Here is a 20,610-nt window from a genome sequence, read left to right on the forward strand (position 1 = left end):
ATTTCACATTGGATTGGTACTAGAGTACCAACAATCTCCGGTTAGGAGCGACGGGCAAAGATGGCTTGGATTTAAAACACGCGTAACGTTTTTATTTAATTTTTTCCCAAAGGAGAGGAGATGGGGAGGGGGGGGGGGTTGTTAGGGGGGCTGTTAGAGTCGTCCATCAGTTTAGATCTCCGATTATGTGGCAAAGTTTTTGTCCAGATTGCGAAAGAAGCCTTTACAACTGCTTACTACTTTCTATTTCGACACATATATCACCCAAGGAAGTTGACTTACTCATAGTAACTTGGGTTGTATTGTCAGTATCAAACGAACTTCTAATACAAGTTCCATGTTCGTCACTGCTAGACAAAGAGCCGTAAGTGTGGTTGGCCTCGATGGGTTCGTTCTCTTCGGCAATCGAATCAAGAGATCGTAACTTGTTTGGCACTCCCACATCAGCTTGGCTAAGTTCTTTATAACTTTTCCAGCTTCCTAAGACATGTTCGTCAAAGCCATCTATATCTTCATACTGTCCTTCGAAAGAGCTGTCATCCAGAGAAGACGCACAACTTAGGCGGAATTTTGATAACACGACTCGTTCACGGTACTTCTGGTAGATGTCCTGTAGCTGATCCAGGCTGTACTTTGACAAAAATCTGGCCATAGGTGGGATTGCATCAGCAATGTCGTCTTCATCAAAGTCTTCGTCCTGGTGAAGCAAGAAGTGGAACAGCGTTTTCTTCTTATCACTTATTTTGTCGACCTCGAGCCAATTGGCCTGACGCTGTTCCTCGACGCTAATATTGTCCAAGGTATACATGATATTCTCTGCGAAGTCTTCGATATCTACTACTGCCTTTTCGAAGTTTGTCAAAGCGGGTTTATACAGCGGCTTGAATGGTGGACTCACCAGCCGTCCAATCTGCTCTTTAAGGCAGTACATGATGTAGTCAAGTACCTCGTAATCGTTCGTTTGGTTTCCAACATTACTACTCACTTCAGCAAAGGCTTCGTTTACAATGGACAAGAAAACATTGACAAGGATCAGAAACATGAACAGCATATACGAGATGAAAAACATGGGTCCGATGAGTCGGTTTGAGTTTTGTATCCCCAGGAAATCGAATCCTCCCAAGGTCATGGACAGCATGGTCTCTGATGCCACAACGAAAGTGGCGTAATCTTCGTTTGTCGGACCAAACACAAGAAACGCCATCTGGGCGTAAGCTAAAAAGAAAAGAAGAAAAATAACAAAGAAGGATAACAATGGTTTGCTGCTGACTTTGATCGTCTGAGCCAGTGTGGACAGTCGTCGATTAAAGCGCAGAAGTTTGAGAAACTTGAGAAAGAAACAGAAGACTGCAAAGCCTAATGTTGCTAGGTAAGCTTCGTCTAGGAATATGATGTAGTCAAAGCTGATAAAGGTATCAGTGTTTGCTCGCATTCGTTTCATGGCCAGTTTAGCAAACCCCAACTCTGCAAGGTACAGAAATATAGCGGAGAATGAAGAGCCAATGACTATTATCTCGACGTAGTTCCAAGGGTCTTTAAAGTAGCTCTTTCCTAACACAAACAGCTGCTTGGCTTCGCTGTAAGAGTAAATGCATAAGGATATGAAGAAGATAAACTCGAACACCATAATCACTATTTGTTCCGGACCAGTATAGCGGTAAAGCCGGATGCTACGGACCTTCGGGTAGTGGTAGTATCCCCCTGTGGGGAGAATTTCTGTTAGCATGGTTACTACACCAAAGAAGTTAGTGTGCGCGTTGTAAACTGTGAATTCTGCGAAGACGGCGCGCGTGTAGCGATCGATCCACTCATCAATGTGTAAATCTTGTATCTTCTTCAGCGTGGTTAAGCGCGTGGGAGCGAGATTGTACACAAACCCTGCAAAAAAGTAACGGCGTTGAACTCAACACGGATACAATCAAGCTTTCTAATTTATACTAAGAGTTTCTAATTCTTCTTCCCGTCCGACCTCTCATTCTGCGTCCTTGAAATGTTTCCTGTCGTGTGTCGATGGACATAATTATAAATCTCTCCAAGCACCCACCTACTTACTGGATGCTTCAATTGTTACACTGTCACTGGACTTTTCTCTAACAACAGTACTTCGACTTTGCACTGAATCGAAGAAGCTGGGAAAGTACCTTTAATCACCTCAACGTTTAAAGTTATGAACCTTTTTAGATGATGTCAATTTTATAATGCAAAAACTCTCTCTTTCCACCAGTCACCACCCTCTTCCCACCAATCTCCTAAAATGTTAAATATTTCAGAAAAAGATCATAGGGTAGAAATGAAAAGTTCACTGGGTTCATTTCATGTGCGAATTGCATCCGGTATTTCCGTTACTGATTCAGTCTGTAAGGTGCAGAGGGTGTAAATTTATGACAGCTGATCACGGTTCAGACACTCACCACCTCCCCAGTAAGATGCAAAAATTCCCCAGAATGGTGTTCCATTTAGGGTTAAGGCGCTCTGCCAAATCCAGGGAGACTGGTGATCATCCGGGAGATTTTCTATTTCACTTTCCTCCATCAGTTCCCAGCCAGGATGAAAAGCACCTTCTTCTTCATCTTCCCATGAATAGTAAGACGTACACGTTTTAATGGTGACGAGCAGGTATGGAGGGATTGTACAGGCATCTGAAAAATAATTCCCAAAGGATAATGGATTTCGTCCAATCTTAACTTTAAATTAACAAATGGTACACCACAGCGTACGCTATTGAGTTATGGATGCACGCGGGTGGTTGCTAAGCACGAAAGAAGCGTAAGAGTCGCTCGAGGCGATAGCCGAGAGCGACTCTAGATTCTTGAGTGCTTAGCAAACCTACCGAGTGCATCCATAACTCAATAGTGTACGCTGTGGTGTTTACCATTTGTTTTATAACATAACGTTGATACATTGTAGCTAAAGAGTTCCCTTTTATTTAACAAATCTTACGTGACCAGAAAAAACAAGCGCGCGCGGAAAAATAGTCTTTGCATTTGCTCACGTCAGCAGCGTACAATCATGGGCAAATGGGGGACGCTAAATTGACCAATCAGAGCGCGCGCTTTATTTTGGTTATGTTATAATATATGTTATTTGCCACTAATCATTGCTGATTTACAGGAGTAGCTACCGTCTATGAAGGTATTTACTCCAATAGTTTTAAGCCAGTGATAGAAACAGATGGAGTCTTTTTTGGATGTAACACCATAGCGTTTCACAAACTGAATCCCTTTGCTTAGAGTTCTTGGCGAGACATAGTGTTTTAAAAAGGGGTCTCTGAATGATCCCAACACTTTGAAATCATGATTAGCTTGGAGGCCGCTATGTCTGCCTCGTCCTTAAGCTTTATCTTAATTGGATACAGCGCTCTACACTTAGTCTTAATGGCCGCCTAACCATCAAATCCGTAATTTCGCATCGAAATGACGAAAACAATAGAGCACCATGAACTCTACAGAAATTACCTTTTTTCACCCTCAGCTGACGTAACCGTGCCACACCCACAATATAAAACATTCCTCGGTCGGCGGTGACAGTTTTGGGGAAACTCTTTAGTGATTCAAAAGACTCGGCATAATCATGAGCGTAGGAACCACCGCCCTTTACCATGGTCGTTATTTTACGACCCGCTCCGCGTCCTGTTTTGAATGTTATCCTTTCTTCTGACCATAATTCCTCTTCCTGTTTGATAATAAACGGACCATACCAATACTGGGGATGTAGGGAAGGAACGAAGGAATTCTCGATCCAGTTCCATAATTTTGATGCTTCACTGCTCTGTTAAAGAAGACAAAAGCGTGCACAAGAAAGAAAACTTTCAGGAAAGGAATGTCCTTCCACATGAAATTACCTATTGGTGCGATGGACCTTTTTTAGCTTATAGTTATTCCTTTGGGTTCATGTTGATTATACACCTCCACGCCAAGTTAGCTTTAGCAAACTTCAGAATAATTTGAGCATCGATGGAATAGAACCCAATAGAGGGCAATTAGCTTTTAGAGAGTAATTTGCTAAAACATGAAACAAATAGTGGAAAGGGGGTAAGTTTCTTAAGAAACTGTGGTACTGCATTGGTTGGGGAGTATAACATGATAATCAACTGAGTTGAAAATGTAAATTGGCCGCCGTAAAGAGTTTCAAAGCTGAGGTTTCGAGCGTTAGCCCTTCGTTAGCCCTGATCTTGAGTAAAATGACAGAAAGGCAAGTGGAAGAGAAAAACCGGCAAAAAGTGCACAACAGACCACAAGTGAGTAACTGCTGTAATATCAAGTAATTGAATAATGGGTGCGAATAGTAAGGGCAATACTACCTGCCACCTTAATGTTATAGTTTCGTCATAGTTTGGTATGTTTACCTTATCAAACGGAAGCAAAGAGGTGTACTTGCTCTCGGGGAAGATATCAGTCAGTGCTCTGGTCACAGCATACGCTTGAGTGTCTCGACTTCCATACGCTACAACACATAGGACAAGAATGAACGCAAAGTAGAGGGAAATTTCACGAAGGATGATTTTCATCTGCTTCTGCTTTTTGCGACGCTGCCTGGCGATGTGCAGATGTTCCTCGCTAGGTGGCTTGGGAATTTCCACCGATTTCCTAAAGTCAAAGCCACTCTTCTGATTGCCATAGGGCTCATGTATCCATTCTTCGTCTCTTCCGAGCTCCCTCCTTTGGTTTCCTTCGTCTTGAATGGCCTTGTCTGGATCTTTGATGATGAGAGCGAAGAGCACTGCCACGACGATGACTTTGAGTGGCTGAGATATAATAACGTCTTGCCAGAAGGATATCATCATACTTGAAACCCATCTCTGTGACTTGGCCTCTCCAAATGTCAGAGAATAAAAGATTGTGAAGACGGCAGAGGTAATGGAAGCAACAAAAATCAAACCATAGGCGATGTAGATTGTAACATGAGGTAAAGTGAACGCTTTCTTTTCTTTTTTCCCTTTCTCTTCCTTATTTGTATCGCTGTTTCCCGCATCTTCTTTCTCCTCCTTGACCAGATCGTAACTTCCGCTGGTTTTACCATCAAAATAACTGTCGCCAGACGCATTGCTTTGGTGATCACTCGATTTTGTATCTAGAATGGGCCAGTCTTTCGGCCGAGCTTTTCTGAAAATATTAACTATAAGCAAGTTCACGGGAAGAACCACCAGGCTTGACATGACCCCAATCCCGATTTGGTTTGTGGAGAGTCGAATGGGTCCAATCTTGACTTCAACATCGGCATCTGACTCTTCCTCTGCTCCGTCCTTGTAAAACATTGCGTTTGCCAGCATGCTGCAGGTGAGGATTGACAAACAGCAGGAGAGACGCTGTACACGGGTGAAGGAGCTTTCAAAAGGACGATACAACACTGAATACCATAGATGCCCGTCACTGAGATTCTTACGAACCTCGGTGCTAAAAATAAAATTAAACTTCACCAGCTCTTCCTTTGAAGCGGGAAGAAGTGTTCGATTGATCTGGCCATCATCTTCTTCAACTGCGAGCCAACGATCACATACAAACCAAACGACTTTGTCAGTCTGAAGATCGCGCACAAGCACCCTTGAGAGAAACCACGAAGGGTCAAGGCCGGTGTTGTTATGCCATATTCGAATGCCTAGTATCTCTCCAAGCGGACGCGGGACTGTCAGTAGAAAGTTATCAATGTTTCCCCTTTGAAATTTTCTACGAACTGGCTCCAGGTCGAGTAAGCGACGAGTCTGTGTCTGTTCAAAAGCGCCAGTCAGTACAATAAAAACATCTGCAGTGGTTCCTGCGCTACTGTCAAAACCAGTGAATACTATAACCTCGTAGCCAAAGAGATCCCTTGGATCATTAGATGGAAGTGGAGTAACACCAACCTGATACAATAAGGAAGCGTATTGATGAAAAATTATATGCATGCTCCCTTATACTCTCTTTTATTATCCAACTACACTTCGTAGAGTACAAATAACGCCATAGACGAGTACAAATATCACGCGGTATTTGTACTCTAGAGTACCGGTTAAACAGGTTTTTTCGCATCGCGCAAGCAAAGAATTGGATTGTAGTTACGAAAACAAAATGGCGAACAATTTGAATTATATTTCCGGCGACGAAGAGCAAGAATGGCTGGCAAATGTAAATCCAAGTTTTTTAGATGAATTCAACGAAAAAAAACAGCTAGACGACCTGGAAATTTCTTCATTTATTGAAGAAAATAGAAACAGCAACACGGCAACGCGCCAATTCCGTTCGCTTTGCATACTTCTGTCACGCACTCCCCGTAAATAAACGTCCGCGAAATTCGCACTGAAATGACAGTTTGGCGTGTTGAATAATAAATAACTTATTAGACGTTTTGTTGTGTAGTATCGCTGAGTATTTTTACTCGTTATTTGTATTTTGACTCGCCCTACGGGCTCGTCAAAATACGGCACAACTCGTAAAAATACTCAGCGATACTACACAACAAAACGTCTAATAAGATATATGTATTAATGAAAAATTATATGCATGCTCCCTTATACTCTCTTACATTTGTTGGTTGTCCTAATTTATACACTGGTGGCACAGTAATTTAAATTTTATTTCTCCTTCTCCTTCTTCCATAACCCAACATCATCAGCTAATGTTTTTAAGTACTAATTTTTTTCCGATTCACTTGTCAACACCAGCATACTTGATCAACTACTTGAATTTCGCGTGCCGAGAGCCAGTTATTACAAGTCTAGGTTTAAAAGATGGTCTAAGGATTATTTAAATGTGGTTATCTGGTTGAAGAGAACTTTAAATAATCTGCTAAAACCCAATGAGCTGAATATACCGATAATAATGTTTTTTTTTTTTTTTTAAGGGTGAAAAGTACTTTTGGATTTTATCGATTTTAGTTTAGGAAAACTCGCCTTGTCCTTTCAACCAATCCGGATCAAAACCTAAGCCCATTCGTTACCTTGTCGCCCACGCTTTCCTGCACTTCAGACATTTTCGGTGTTTTCTTCATGGGCATCCCATCATAATTCCTTTCTTCTCATCGGTTGTTGTGATACCTCTATGTTTTATTATACAACGCTTAGTGAATATTAGTAAATCCTTACCAGCAACAGGTCTGCCTTGTCTTTACGTCGGGCCCAGACCACCAGCAGAGAATACAGTAGAAAGATGCAGCAAACGATGATAGCGACGATAGGATTTTTGAGAAGCTCTTCCATGTTCACCTTACCCCAGTCAATTTTGTTCGGAGGAACAAAGAAACTGCTCGCAAATGACGACATATGAGTGCACAGACATTGCGTGTGTGTTGAATTGGACAGCGGTCCAACCTGATAGGAAAAAACAAAAAAACAAACTAACTAACTACAACAACTACAATTGCAATTGCAATTAAATATCTTTAACGTAAAAGCTGACATTTTCAACGTAGACACACGTTATGCTCAGTGTAGTTGCAGGTGAATTCAATTGACTGAAATGTCAGGGCATTCCACATACGATATTTCACAATTTTGAATATCTTAATGAAAGAATATCTTTCTCAATTTAATGAATATTTATAATTTGAGCAAATTGAAAGAAATAGAAGTCAAACTGGTAGTAAACTGATTTCTGTTTCCGTCCACTCCTTACATACTTATGAATGCAGAAGTATCTTACCACACAACCGTCTCCAATCCAAATATGATTCAGTTCGTCCCAGTACAAGCACTCGGATGCGTATGAAGAAAACAAGTATTCCACAGTCCTATCTTCCTCAGCAACTTTAGCACCGCTGACAGTTCCGTTGTACTCGATAATCACAAAATATTCCCCTGCTGCTGTTCCGTTTAATTCCGCATTGTTAAAGAACATTAGCTTTGAATCCCTAGGTCCATCATAACTAGTGTTACCGGAGCTGAGCTGGGGAACAACCCTAATCTTATCCCCCTCAAGGCCCTTCATCGTTGGTTCTTCCCCTTTTCGTAGATAAACGACTAAAGAAGGTTGCTCCATAAACTCCCCGAGTAGGTCAACTTCAATAGTGATAGAGCTTCGGTTGTCCCTTACTTCAAAGCTATGCTTGAGGATTTTGGTGTATTCTACTTTCCCTTGAGAGATTTCAAGGGAGTCGTTCCCTTTCCTTATCCACAAGTCTACTGGTTTCGTAAGGTTTTCGATATTCAGTTCCTTTTGAGTGCTGTAGTTGCGTATTTCTATTGAAAGCACGTGACTGTTGATAAGACTAGCACTTGGGGACCAAACAAAAGATACGAAAGGTGTCGAGGTGACCTGTTAGGAAACATAAGAAACAAAAAAATGGATTTGTTAGAACCACATAAAGCATTAGCACAGGGAAGCTTAAAATAATCACATAAGTAAACATTCTTAATTAAAATAAACTATAGAAAAAATCTTGAAGGTACTATACCACAAAGAAACAAAATGTGGCTTTCGTAATAACATAGAGTTTACAATTTTCTTTTACAAATTGTCCGTAGGGTCTTCTGAATCAGTAAAACGTAATTTTCAGTTTCGATTGTGAAGATAAATCTTGCACCAAAGGGAGTGTTGAATCGCGCTTTCAAAGAACTTGATGCTTGTGAAAAATGCTCCGCTCTGTTGCATTTTTAAGCTCGGTAAGGAAAAAAAAATTAATTTTCTCGATTATGAAATAAAGAAAGATCTTTTTCGTATTGTTAAATCGAAAAACCTCTTTCTTCAATTTAGTGGATTTTCTGTGAAAAGATGAACCAGAAAGTAAAACACAAAGTTAAAATGATTTGAGTAAGAGTTAGACTTACCAATGCGTCGAGAATGATAAGAGCGGTCATGTTTCCGTCCTTCAGTATGCCTAGCTCCCCAAAGTTGTCAGGCAAATCAACGCCTCCTACGCCACAGTGAAGTCTACGTCCCGAGAATCCCGCGGGAAAGTCACGGTTAAGCGTGAAATAAAGCGAAGAAGAGCGGACTTGTATGGGTTCTTCTTTTGGTAGTACGTGACCAAGATACGAGTCAGATAGCAGTCTGACGTAATCAATGACGTTTTCAATCAAAATTTTACCCTTTAAAGTTGAAATAGATATTAAAAGAAATAACCAGTGAGTTCCAGAATGGTCTAATCAACGAGTTGCATGAGGTTTGAAAGAGGAGAAGTGTAACTATTCTCTTAGTCAACGTAAAGCGAAGAAAGCTGTATCTTACTCATGGAAACTTGAATTTTCTTAATTCAAAATTTGTAATGGACTGAAAAGGAGCTTAACTGGGGCCTCGGTTTCCTTCATTTAATATCAGAATGGAACATTATGCGATTAGGACCACGAATTGCTATGCGTACCCAGCTGTAGGGGTAAACATCTGAAAAAATTGTTACGCGCGTTCTGCATATATTTACGCTTTGTGTTGTTCAGTTTTGTTCTCTTTATTTAGTTTTGTTCTGATCATCATTCCCACAGTTTTATAGCAGTCTATGTGAGGAGCGATCTCTCTTTGGGTTGTCATCGGGCTACAGTATACATCAGGTGATTTTTTGTGCAAAGAATGGCAGGACATCAAACTGTTTTGAATATATCAAACATTTTTACTTTCTTACTTCGTTTTCAAAACATTTCTCCATTTTGAGGTAAGCAGAAGAAACGAAAATTTTCCCTTTCAAAACTATGATAAACGGATTGTTCAGTAGAATGGATTTCAGTTCTGAACATTTTTTTATCGATAACTCTCATTCCTGTATGTCCAGGCCAGCTACCTACCATGACAGTGAAATTTCCCTGGGTCACTGAAGCTTTTGTGTTATTTCCATCAAAGTATTGTCCATCCATTAAATGAGATACGACCCACACCACATTTCCTAATGCCTCAGACACAGTGTTTAACGTTCCCCAGAGGTCAATAGAGTCTGTTATTGCGGACTGTTGTATGATTAAGCGCACCATATTACTGAGCGTCTTGTTCAGGTTCAACTGTTTGAAAACAAACAAAATACCAAATAAAAGGCGACACATAAAAATGTGCAACTTGACTACACAGACAGAGCGAATTTCGATTGGGTGTGGCAAACCAAAAACAGTATTCATAACATCTGATCAGAAAAAGGGACAATTCACAATGAGAACACTAAGTAAAGACAAGCAAACCGCTTGAAGCACGGTAAAATGTGTTCGACCAGGTTGGGATAATTTTCAGTCTTAATCTGATTGGTTGGGAAAGTGGTGCGAGTTTTCTGGACCAATCACATAGCAAAATGAAGCAAAATTAAAGAAATCTTGGATTTCTTTCGCCATTCAATAGGAAATTACTCGGGTAGTTTAATTATGATACGACTGTGGAACGAGGAAAGAATTTCGAGCTTCCAGTAAGGATTATGGCGAACCTTTGGTGCGGTATTTTAGGAAAAAAATTTGAGTCGTGAAGCCATCATTTGCTTTAGAAAAAAATTGCCTTGGCATATGTGACATGCGTCCTGCAAACCGCTACCATCAGTTATGTCGAAAGAGTCCTGAACAAAGATACAGTAACAAAGATGGTATATTTTGAGCTCATTTGTTATAAAAATACCTGAGTCTCAACTTCGCACTCATCAGGTACGGTGGCAAGCTTAGAGACGGCGTTAGCAGTCTCTCTGACTGTCTTTATGTCATCCATAGTAATTTCTGACACAACTCGACTCATTCGTGTGCGGATCTGGAGAAGTGGTTCAAAAATGATTAGAAAGCACAAATAATCGCCCGCGCAACGTTAAGCCTGTAGTTCTGTTTTCTCAAGGTAATATCAAAAAGTAAGATTTGTTTTTAACTGGATAACAAAACAATTAATGTGTCACCAAAGCTCATACTTTTAAATTTTCGAATCAGAGCACTTTGATCCAGCTACTACTAAGCTTCCTGATGAAAACAAACAATACTTTATTCCAAAGACTGTCATAAGTAACACAGCGGTCAAATGTCGGGCATACGTAAAGAGATTAATTCTGGCCGGCCGTGCGTCAATTTCCTACGCATGGTGTCAAAGGTAAAGCACGTGTGTCCTGTTGATTTACCATTTTGTTTTGGGCTTCATCAAAAAATTTATACGCTTTTGAAACACCGTAACTTGCTGGCTTGTGTGATTATTTTATAACTCAGTCGTGTGACACAACTTGGTTCTGACAGCGTCAAAGTATACCACCTAATCATTACCGCCTTTACACACGCGCAGGCGTTTGATCACTGTGTTACTAGTGAAGAGAAGGATATAGGGTCCAGTGAAAAAAAAAAACATAATTAAAACTGTAATGAAGAGTTTGCCATCATCAAAGTGGCTTGAGACAAATTAACACCCTCTGAGCAGAAATGTGAAACGAAACACAAACAAACTGGAAGGGAATCCTCGTCACACTTTAGTTCCGTCAGTTTAACTAGCAATCATTTAAGGTTACTTAATATACTAACGTTTCGTGAGGCTTCTTTAAATACTTTGAGGTTGGCTGCTCGTTCTGATATGGCATTTAACTGCGATGACACCTCTACGATATATTGATTGGTAAATTGTGAATAACTTTCCATCTCGAGAGTTCGCAGTGTACTGTTAATGGTCATCTCTTCCAACAGTTTTTCGATAAGAACAGCGTCGTCTTCTTCACTTGGAAAACTCTAGGTAAAAAAAAAAAAGTTAACTTGCAGGATCAGATAAGTAAACATTAGTGGCTTCTTTAATATAAATGTATATAAAACCGATACGCTACCTTACGATCCACAGAGTATCTTTAGGCAAACCAAACTTGCTGCATCTATAATTTGCTATCGACTTAAGAAATTTCGACAAAAACGAGCAACAGTGTCCACACATCCGCAATTCTCCTCGACCAGTAATCTAAGCGGTAGCCACGGAGAACCCGTTTAAGTTACGCTGGCAAGATCCGAATTTCGCATTTAGGAGCTGATCTCACTACAATACAAAATAAGTTGATCATAAGGGAAGATGGGAGACGCTTATTCTATTTCTTATTGTCACAAATAAAATTCCCCTCAAATCCATTAGATAGAGGTAACTGTGCTCAAGAAACGGGGAACTCTGGAAAGGTGTAGTAGAGATCGACTACCTCCTACGTACAAAGTCATCATGATGACCAGAACTTTTGTGGGCGCATGAACAATAATTTCCCTTAATTGCAACTTCAAGAAACCACCAATAACAAGTTACTATCAGACCACAGTGAGTTTTACCTGATACTCAAACTTGGCCTCTGATTTAGTCCCAAGCTCGTCTGAGATGACGGCCTTCATGTACAGCGTGTAGTTATATTCCTTTAACCCGAGTGGTAACCGAATATTCCCGATAGTTCCGTCCCTTGTGTACTGAAACAAATATTCTGTACCATTGGGCGACGTTTTGTAGAAGTAGTCGTATATTAACTCAGTCGAGCCCGTGGAGCTGGTCCAGCCGGTACAACTCAGAGTGATAAGTTCTTCATGACCACTGCCATCTCCTTTGATCGCGCGACACTCCCCACCGGTGGGAGAAGAGGCAGTAACGAAGACATACTCAGCAAAACCAGTGGCACCTTCACCAAATCGACCTGGGACAAAAATTAAAAAGAGCATGAAAAACCGTAAGGCGAAATGCATCTTTGAGTGAAATGTTTTCGTACTTTTCTAAGATAAAGACTATTTTCAGAGGATCTTCTAGCAAGTCACGTTTACAGAAGTCGTTATTCACAATTTCTGTTTGTTCCACCACAACCATAATTCTATTGGATCAACCTCCTTATCTGAGCAACTGCACACCCACCCCTCTGCTAAAACAAGAACAGTCGGTTAGGAGAGGGGTAGGTGCGCAGTTGCTGATGTTGATCCATTCTACCATTTTATTATCCAACTACACTTCGTAGAGTACAAATAACGCCATGGACGAGCAAAAAATACCACGCAGCATTTGTACTCTAGAGTACCGGTTAAACAGGTTTTCTCGCATCGCGCAAGCGAAGAGTTGAATTGTAGTTACCAAAAAAAAAAATGGCGGACAATTTGAATCATATTTCCGACGACGAAGAGTCAGAATGGCTGGCAAATATACATCCAAGTTTATTAGATAAATCGAACGAAGAAAAACAGCTAGACGACCCGGAAATTTCTTCATTTATTGAAGAAAATAGAAACAGCAACACGGCAACGCGCTAATTCCGTTCCGCTTCGCATACTTCTGTCACGCACTCTCCGTAAATAAATATCCGCGAAATTCGCCTGAACTGAAATAACAGTTTGGCGTGTTGGATAGTAAATAACTAATTAGACGTTTTGTTGTGTAGTATCGGTGAGTATTTTTACTCGTTATTTGTATTTTGACTCGCCCTACGGGCTCGTCAAAATACGGCACAACTCGTAAAAATACTCAGCGATACTACACAACAAAACGTCTAATAAGATATATGTACTTCTCTCCTTGATTTTAGATTGCACTCCGGAAATGTGGCTGGAAATGAGGTTTTCACGCTAGGAACATCTTTCAAACGAATACGTTTCTTCTCTGCAGGCCTTAGATTATGCAGAAAGCAGGTTTGATAAAAAAGCAACTTTATCAAACTTACCTTCGACTCTTACAACGTACGTGGCTCCACTTTCCAGACTGTTTGCCCTTAAGACAAGAAACTCGGAATCAATGCCTACTCTTGTCATAGCCAGAAGATTTGACACTCTAGTCAAGTCCGTTATTGTATAGGTTGCCATTTCTACCCTACTCTGTGCATTTCCATCTTTGAATCCTTCACCAATGACCCACAAACTCCAAGAAATCGTTAAGCTGTTAATATCCTGTTGGTTGCAGCCTCTGCATGCTCCCTCCAAAGATAACTTGGCAGACGGATTCTTTTTGCCTGGAAATTCATCGTAAGGTGTCCTTTTGAAAAATCATAATGACGGTATTGTTATCGTATTGTAGCACAGGGTGAAAAACTATCTGATTTATTTTACATTCGTGTCTACGCGGCAAAACTATCGATGGTGAGAATTATGCTGGTGTAAAGTCAAAGATAAAACCACCTGCTTTCATCACTTGCACAACGAGCAATTCGAACTACATACCTTATACTCATCGTGGGCGGATCTCCATAAGTCAGTGAGACCTGAACATAGAACACAGCCATTCGGGAGTCTTTTGTGACGAATAATTTAAATATATAAGTCGTGTTTACCCACAGTACATTTGGTTGGATCTCAAGAATGTCTGCTCTTACTGGCAAACGTCTGGTTCCATTTCTAAAGCACCCATTCGCACCAGTGCCATTAGCACTTGTGAAATTTTTTTCCGGAACAGAGGGAAATTCGTAGTCTTCAGTTGCTGTCTTGCAGTACCAAAAGTAGTCGAGACCATGTTTGTCTTCTGATCCGTAATCAGGATCATGCGAAGATGAGGCATCAAGGACCACCTTCTTGTAAACTGACTGAATCCAGGCATTTCCTCCTATGATCTTAGCCAATAAAGGCGACGGCAAAATTTCGATGTACGCGTTCATGTGTCTGTGAACAAGGGGCAGTCCAACCATACTTACATTTAGGCGGACCACGAACGTCCCGTACGGCAATGATCTCTGTGGTACAATTAACACGGACTGATTTTTGTCAAAACTATCTGTCTGAAGGGTAGTGCCGTTATCAACTTCAGACGAAATCCATGTGAGTTCCCAATGGAATGATGTCTTTCTTGATGCCAAACAGTTAATAGTGCAGCGGGATTTGATTGTTACGTAATCTGCTCTGAAATACTTTCGGCGAATGCCAAATGATCGTCCAGCATCGGGTATTCGTATAACGGGGAAGTCGCAAGGAAGGTGCAGGATAATCACCCAGCCGTGAATAGTGATTTTAGACACGGAATTAAGAGCTGTCAGTTTCACAGCGTAATTAACTTCCTGCCAGTACTCAAAAATGACATTAAATTTGAGGGATGGTAGAACCCTTATATCGTTTGTTGTCTTCAGCTCTTCATCACAACTCACATCACTAAATCCTTTGTAAAGAATTCTCGTGTTATTACCCAAGTCTACCAAGAAACAGGAATCAGTACCTTGCTGTCCGATCGTAATAAGCAACGTTGTGTTGAACTCATGTACTGTTGGGCTGTCGTTTTCAAAGGTGACATTTGATATACTCCTCATTATTCTTATGGTAAGACCGACACTTGCATTGCTGATAGAGTTCTTTGCCTTCACAGTAACCAAAAAATGTTCTGGGTGGGCGAAACGATGTGATACATTTGTTTCTTTCGTTTCAACCGTCGGAGTTCCATCCCCAAAATCCCATCGGTAAGTCACTTCTGTTCCGTCTGAAATGTTTGCAACAAGCAGAACGTCATATTCCAGTGGAAAAGCCGCGTTGTTTGGTCCTCTTCCCGGTGCACCATACCCGGCGTCTCCACCAGTGTGGTAACCCAAAATGCGCAGGTCTTTAATTCTTCTCTGAACATCCACCACATGCGTTAAATTGACGGAACTAACGTCATTTCTCATTGTCATATTAACTCTTAATATCCCTGGGATTGCGTAATCGTTGTGAATATTAATGCTTCGAGTCCCCCCAAGAGGTATGGTCATCCTGTTCGTGCCGTCGCCAAAGTTCATGTCGATCGTAGCATTCGTAGGTGGGTGAGTGTCCGGTTTTACGGACACTGTGAACGTTACAGTGCCCGGCGGAATTTCCTGAGGACTGTCAGATGCGATTTTAATATCTTTTACTATATACTGCACGTAAATATATTTGGTAACTGTCACTGTACCGACAGGGTTTGAAGCTGTAACGTTTAGTAGGTAAGCTCCATGGTTTGTATAGGTGTGTTCCAAATAAGCACCATTTAACCTTAAGAAGTCTCCGAAAAATAGTGATACAAATCTTTGTCCATCCGCAAAGTCCCACTCCAAAGTTACGTTAGTCCCAGCATTGATCGATATCCAGCATTTAATGATTTTGTTTACAGGAATGAAAGTATCATTGTTGAGCAGACGAAGGTTGGTGATGACTTTATCGACCTTGATCTTACGGCTAAAAATCTGCTGTTGTGTTACCAGATTGACGACCTTCACCGTCAAGAGGTAAATTCCAACTGCTGGAAATTTCTGTGGACTTATTGAAAACTTTGGAGATTTATGATCTGTAAAGTTGGTCAATTGTAACGTGAAGTTATTAGCATACGCATTTTTTAAACTGATCTCAATTTTCATGCCTGATCCAGTTGCGACTTGAATGGCCAAGTCTAAGGCTTCATCAACGGATTGTGCCTTTGGGCACGTTACAACAAAGCCTGTAATTGGTTCTTGTACGATAGCATTCCCTATCACAGTTGTGTTATACAAACGGTTGCTGCAATTGGTCCTGACGGTAAAATTTCCAAAAGTCCTATAGGTGTTTGTAACTGGTAGTGTCAAATTCCAGTAATGGCTTTTGTTTCTCTGGCCAATAGCGCCAAAATCCCAGTCGCACCAAAAATCATTTCCGCCCGTTATGTTCAACATGCAGGAAGTTGGCGTAGACAGGTTGGTGGGAGGACATGTTATGTTGAAACCCGTCAAAGGATATACAGGCTTGTGGACAAAGATATTTGATAAGCAGCTCTTCTTACTGACAACGTTGATGAATGTCAGGTTTGCTGTGTAAGAGCCATGCGTGGAGTAATTGTGTGACACCACCAAGGAGAACATTGGTCGACAACCGTCACGGCAAATGAGTGTCTGGGTTGGTACACCAGTGGTTGTTGAATTGTCCGCGAAATCCACCAGCGACTTAGATCTACTTCCTTGGGGAAAAGTTGCGTTAATTTGGATAGTTTCATTTACTTCGATATCACGAGCAGCATGGATGACTCTGCAAGTAATATTTACTATGGGAGCGATAACTACTGCTACACCAGTAACAGTTTCATTCGACACCAGATTGTAAGCTGTCACATTTACAGTAAAGTTTCCCTCTCTTGAGTATTTGTGTAGGTACGTGCCGACTAAAGTCCCTAGCTCTCTAAACGAACGTATGATGTGATTGCCATCACCAAAAGAAACGAGGTAACTAACATTCGTTCCTCTCTCAACGACCCAACTGATTTCCGTGTCATTGCCAAGGGTAGTTAAAGTGATGTTAAAGAGGTAAACTTCCTCTACGGGAATCATAATTTCTACTTGACATTTGCGCATCGCTGATGACAGAAGATTGGAAGCTGTCAAAAGTAAGGTGGTCTGACTTTGCCTGTCTATTCTTAGTGGTAGAGATTTTGAGATGTTCGTCCAAGAATAAAAGAACTCTCTCTCTTCTTTTTTATACTGGATGTTCGAGGAATGGTCTTCCATAATTTGGATACCAAACGTGACGTTGTGTCCGGGATGTGGAGGGACGACGATATTAAAGGTTTTATTCTTAGGAACAAAATAAGGTACCTCCCAGGTAACATTTTTCATGCTAACACAGGCCGTAATGTTAACTTCCATGCTCTTCCACGCAACAGATCCTGGTTGTTTCCAGTGACCAACAGGAAAGTTTCCTAAAGAAACCACCATTTCTGATGGGGGAAGATAAACGACCAAAAGATCAAACGTGTGATGTATCTCAGTGAGGGCTGGGTTGTCTCTTCCCGACACTATTTTTCCCAAATTAAAGTGGTGTGAGTTTAAAATAAAAGCATTTCCGGCTGATGCTATTGAGATTATCTCTGCAGCGAGATTTTTAACTGCGCCAATAGACACAATATCTGCTTTGCGCACCATGAAACCTGGTTGGTTGACGACCGTGATGTGAAACCCTTTAGGTAAGTAGAGTGCCGAAGAATAAACTACTTCATAATGTGTAATTAAGGTTGAATTCGAGGTTTGGTTTGCTGGACAGTTAAGCAGACCCATCTGACAGTTGATACTTTGACCACAGTGCACGTTGGAAACTGATGAACATTGGTAGCCAAGGTTATCAAGAGAGCACTCAGGAATGTTGGTTACACAGCTCCCGTTTTGGAAACAATATTTGCTCTCCGCGGGCAGAATGCAAAGAGGACGGAGTACCTGCCAGTACAAAATGGAGAATAATTCTCACTGAACGGTGCAACAAAGCATAATATGGTTTACGGCTCTTAGAAACTGACAACAGAAAGCGTTTCTGGAGTACAAATTAAATTCCTTGCCCGAGCAAACCAGGACGTTCGTAACAGTGAAAGACATCTTACCATTTGAAAGCTTTGTAGGTAGTGAATATGATAAACCAATAACATCTACGCAAAGCAAACAAATCTCGTTTTTCTGGTGGATACAAACCTCCTGCATTGTCAAAATTGTACCAGCCGTAGACCAATAAGCACATATTGACATGAAAACATAATTTGGTAAAAGGGAGAAATGAGGACAGAAATATATTTGTATTAAATGTTATTGTGTTGTTTTGTTTGATAATACCGGACTCCTGAGGGGACCCCCTGAAAGGAACTTATTAAACATATCAAGCTCGCAAAATTATCAATTTGAAATATTGCTGGTAGTCAGCTTGTTGAGGTTTCCCTTGTAATCATCAATAAAAACATTTCTTATTGAGCATACCTGCAATTCAATGTATCCAGAACGAGTGGTATTGGATTTCACTGCTACCAGTCTTCCAGTTTTACCAAAGTAATAATTTGGTAATATAATGGTTTTGTTAGCATCTGATAAATTAAATTTGGGTTCAATTGATGAAAGTGGTGTTTTAGATCCGACCATTTGCGGAGTTGAGTCTGAAGAAAGAAAAACAAAGTTCTGTAAGTTCCCATGAAGGGAAATTTGAGATAAGAGGATAAAAATAAGAAAAAACTCTAGTTTTTCATTTATAAGTTATTATAGCCTCATTTATGCTAATATTCAGTTGTATCATACTAAAGAAAGCTTGTGTATCGAGCGTTGTGACGCAAAACCGAAACAATCAAGACAACCAATTAGAGTATAAAGCTAAATAACAAAAGGATCCAATACGAACTCCAACTGAAAACATGCAACCGTTTTGAAACCCGTTAAAAATTAGCAAGAAAGACGCAGTTGATGTTAATATCGCGTAATTTTTGTCAAAAAGAAGGTATTAGAATTGTAGATCAACCATAGATCGTAGTAAATCAAAGTCGACGCATAGATGATGTCACTATAAGTACCGTTTTGCTTTTTTTATCTTATAATAAAAATGTTTCCGTGGGTCTGTTTCTTTCTTTATAGGTTGCAGAAGAACATAAGTGACACATTCGACTGTATGTGCCACTTTTTTGTTCCAACCACATTTTGAGGTCATTTGTGATCTATTACTAAGTAAACAGGCGTGGTTATATGAAATCCCTCTGTGTTTTATAAATTTACCTTCCATTGAACCATTGACGATCTCATCAAGAGGAGTGGTAAATTGCACGTCCATGTTTGATCCAGTTCCAACTTTCAGACTGCATTCAAAATCAGACCACGCCTCCACCACGCTTGGACACAGTACATTTACTCCAGTGACCGGAAGGGATACATTAATAATTTTCATAGCGTAGATTTTTTGACATTCACCGTAATAACCAATCGTTGTTTCTGCATAAACCTAAATTCAAAAGGGAAACTTTTTCTTAAATGTTGGCATTATTATAATCCTCGGTCGAGCGGTTCGAAAAATAATCTCAACGAGTTTAAGTCGGTTGCGTCGGTTTGGTATTTCCTTGTTTTGTTAGAATTAACCAGTTCAAGTCAGTTGCTTCGGATTGGTATTTCTTTGTTCTACTGGCGGTAAAGAAAGTTTAATGTAGATCTGGCAGATCGGCTTCCTCAACCGAAATCATATCCGGTTGAAACGGTTGAAAAAGCATGAGTGGCGACCGCTGACGTATTCGTCCGCTTACTAGGGACCTTAAGCAGTCAGGTCGGCAATGCCACGGAAGACTTCGATTAAAAAATGAATTTCAACTCTTAGTTAGAATTTCAAAAATGGCTGCATGAGCTTACTGTCTCATACGGCGCCACAGCTCAACTTCAGAATGACGTATAAAAGTAGCGTTGAGTTCCAAATGGAGATTAAAATAATTTGCCGTCGCGGTTTCGGTTCGCAGACGACGCAGATTTTGGCGATTTCACGTTGTTGTTTTGCATAGGACGGCTAAGAAATGTACAAAGTTTCAAAATGCACGTGCTGAGCTATTGTTCTGCCAATTAGATCTCTTGTTTTTCCACGTCCTTGTTGCCGTCGCCATCGTGGTTGCTTAAGGTCCCTATTGAAGCAGAACGTGGGTGGCTGATACTGCCCGTAAGACGCGTTATCAACATGAGCAAAATAACTAGTTATTTGTGCTCTCTCGATAGGCTGAAAATATGAGGTGAATCAGCAAGAAAGTTTTAGGAATCGCCCTCTCGCACGGAAATTGGGTGCCATTTGCTGTCTTCCCTGACAATATGATCACGGAAAAGTCTGATGACGACCATTACCGAGAAGTTACATGTTTCAACCGGAACTGTTGGCGGAGTGTTCTTCTGGGGGACTTCGAGGTGTCTCTTCCTACATCATCCCATCATCCCACTCCCTCTGACCAAGGGCTAACACTCAAAACGTCAACTTTATAACTCTTTACCGTGGCCAATTCACATTATCAACTCGGTTGATAAAACCATAATTACATTGTTACAGTCCTCCACCAACGCAGCACCACAGTTTCTTTAAACCCCCCCCCCCCCCCCCACCACCACCACCCT

The 20,610-nt window shown here is 40.8% G+C and overlaps 1 protein-coding gene across 1 annotated transcript in view; it reads right to left on the reverse strand.

The window, feature by feature from the left end:
* Window positions 1-147: 147 nt before the first annotated feature.
* Window positions 148-20,610, reverse strand: part of LOC111339549 (polycystin-1) — a 29,617-nt gene continuing 9,154 nt past the window's right edge. The window contains exons 12-26 of the mRNA XM_022946228.2: window positions 19,249-19,471; window positions 18,469-18,641; window positions 13,991-17,940; window positions 13,498-13,805; window positions 12,137-12,489; window positions 11,363-11,563; window positions 10,491-10,616; window positions 9,686-9,895; window positions 8,738-8,998; window positions 7,614-8,225; window positions 7,058-7,282; window positions 4,346-5,839; window positions 3,456-3,768; window positions 2,412-2,639; window positions 148-1,878 (exon numbers count right to left, since the gene is read on the reverse strand). Coding sequence (XP_022801963.2) covers window positions 224-1,878; window positions 2,412-2,639; window positions 3,456-3,768; window positions 4,346-5,839; window positions 7,058-7,282; window positions 7,614-8,225; window positions 8,738-8,998; window positions 9,686-9,895; window positions 10,491-10,616; window positions 11,363-11,563; window positions 12,137-12,489; window positions 13,498-13,805; window positions 13,991-17,940; window positions 18,469-18,641; window positions 19,249-19,471 — 10,332 coding nt within the window. The 3' untranslated portion in view covers window positions 148-223. The remainder of the gene's footprint in view (window positions 1,879-2,411; window positions 2,640-3,455; window positions 3,769-4,345; window positions 5,840-7,057; window positions 7,283-7,613; window positions 8,226-8,737; window positions 8,999-9,685; window positions 9,896-10,490; window positions 10,617-11,362; window positions 11,564-12,136; window positions 12,490-13,497; window positions 13,806-13,990; window positions 17,941-18,468; window positions 18,642-19,248; window positions 19,472-20,610) is intronic.

Source organism: Stylophora pistillata, chromosome 10 (genome assembly GCF_964205215.1).
Source record: "Stylophora pistillata chromosome 10, jaStyPist1.2, whole genome shotgun sequence".
In the NCBI taxonomy this organism is placed as follows: domain Eukaryota; kingdom Metazoa; phylum Cnidaria; class Anthozoa; order Scleractinia; family Pocilloporidae; genus Stylophora; species Stylophora pistillata.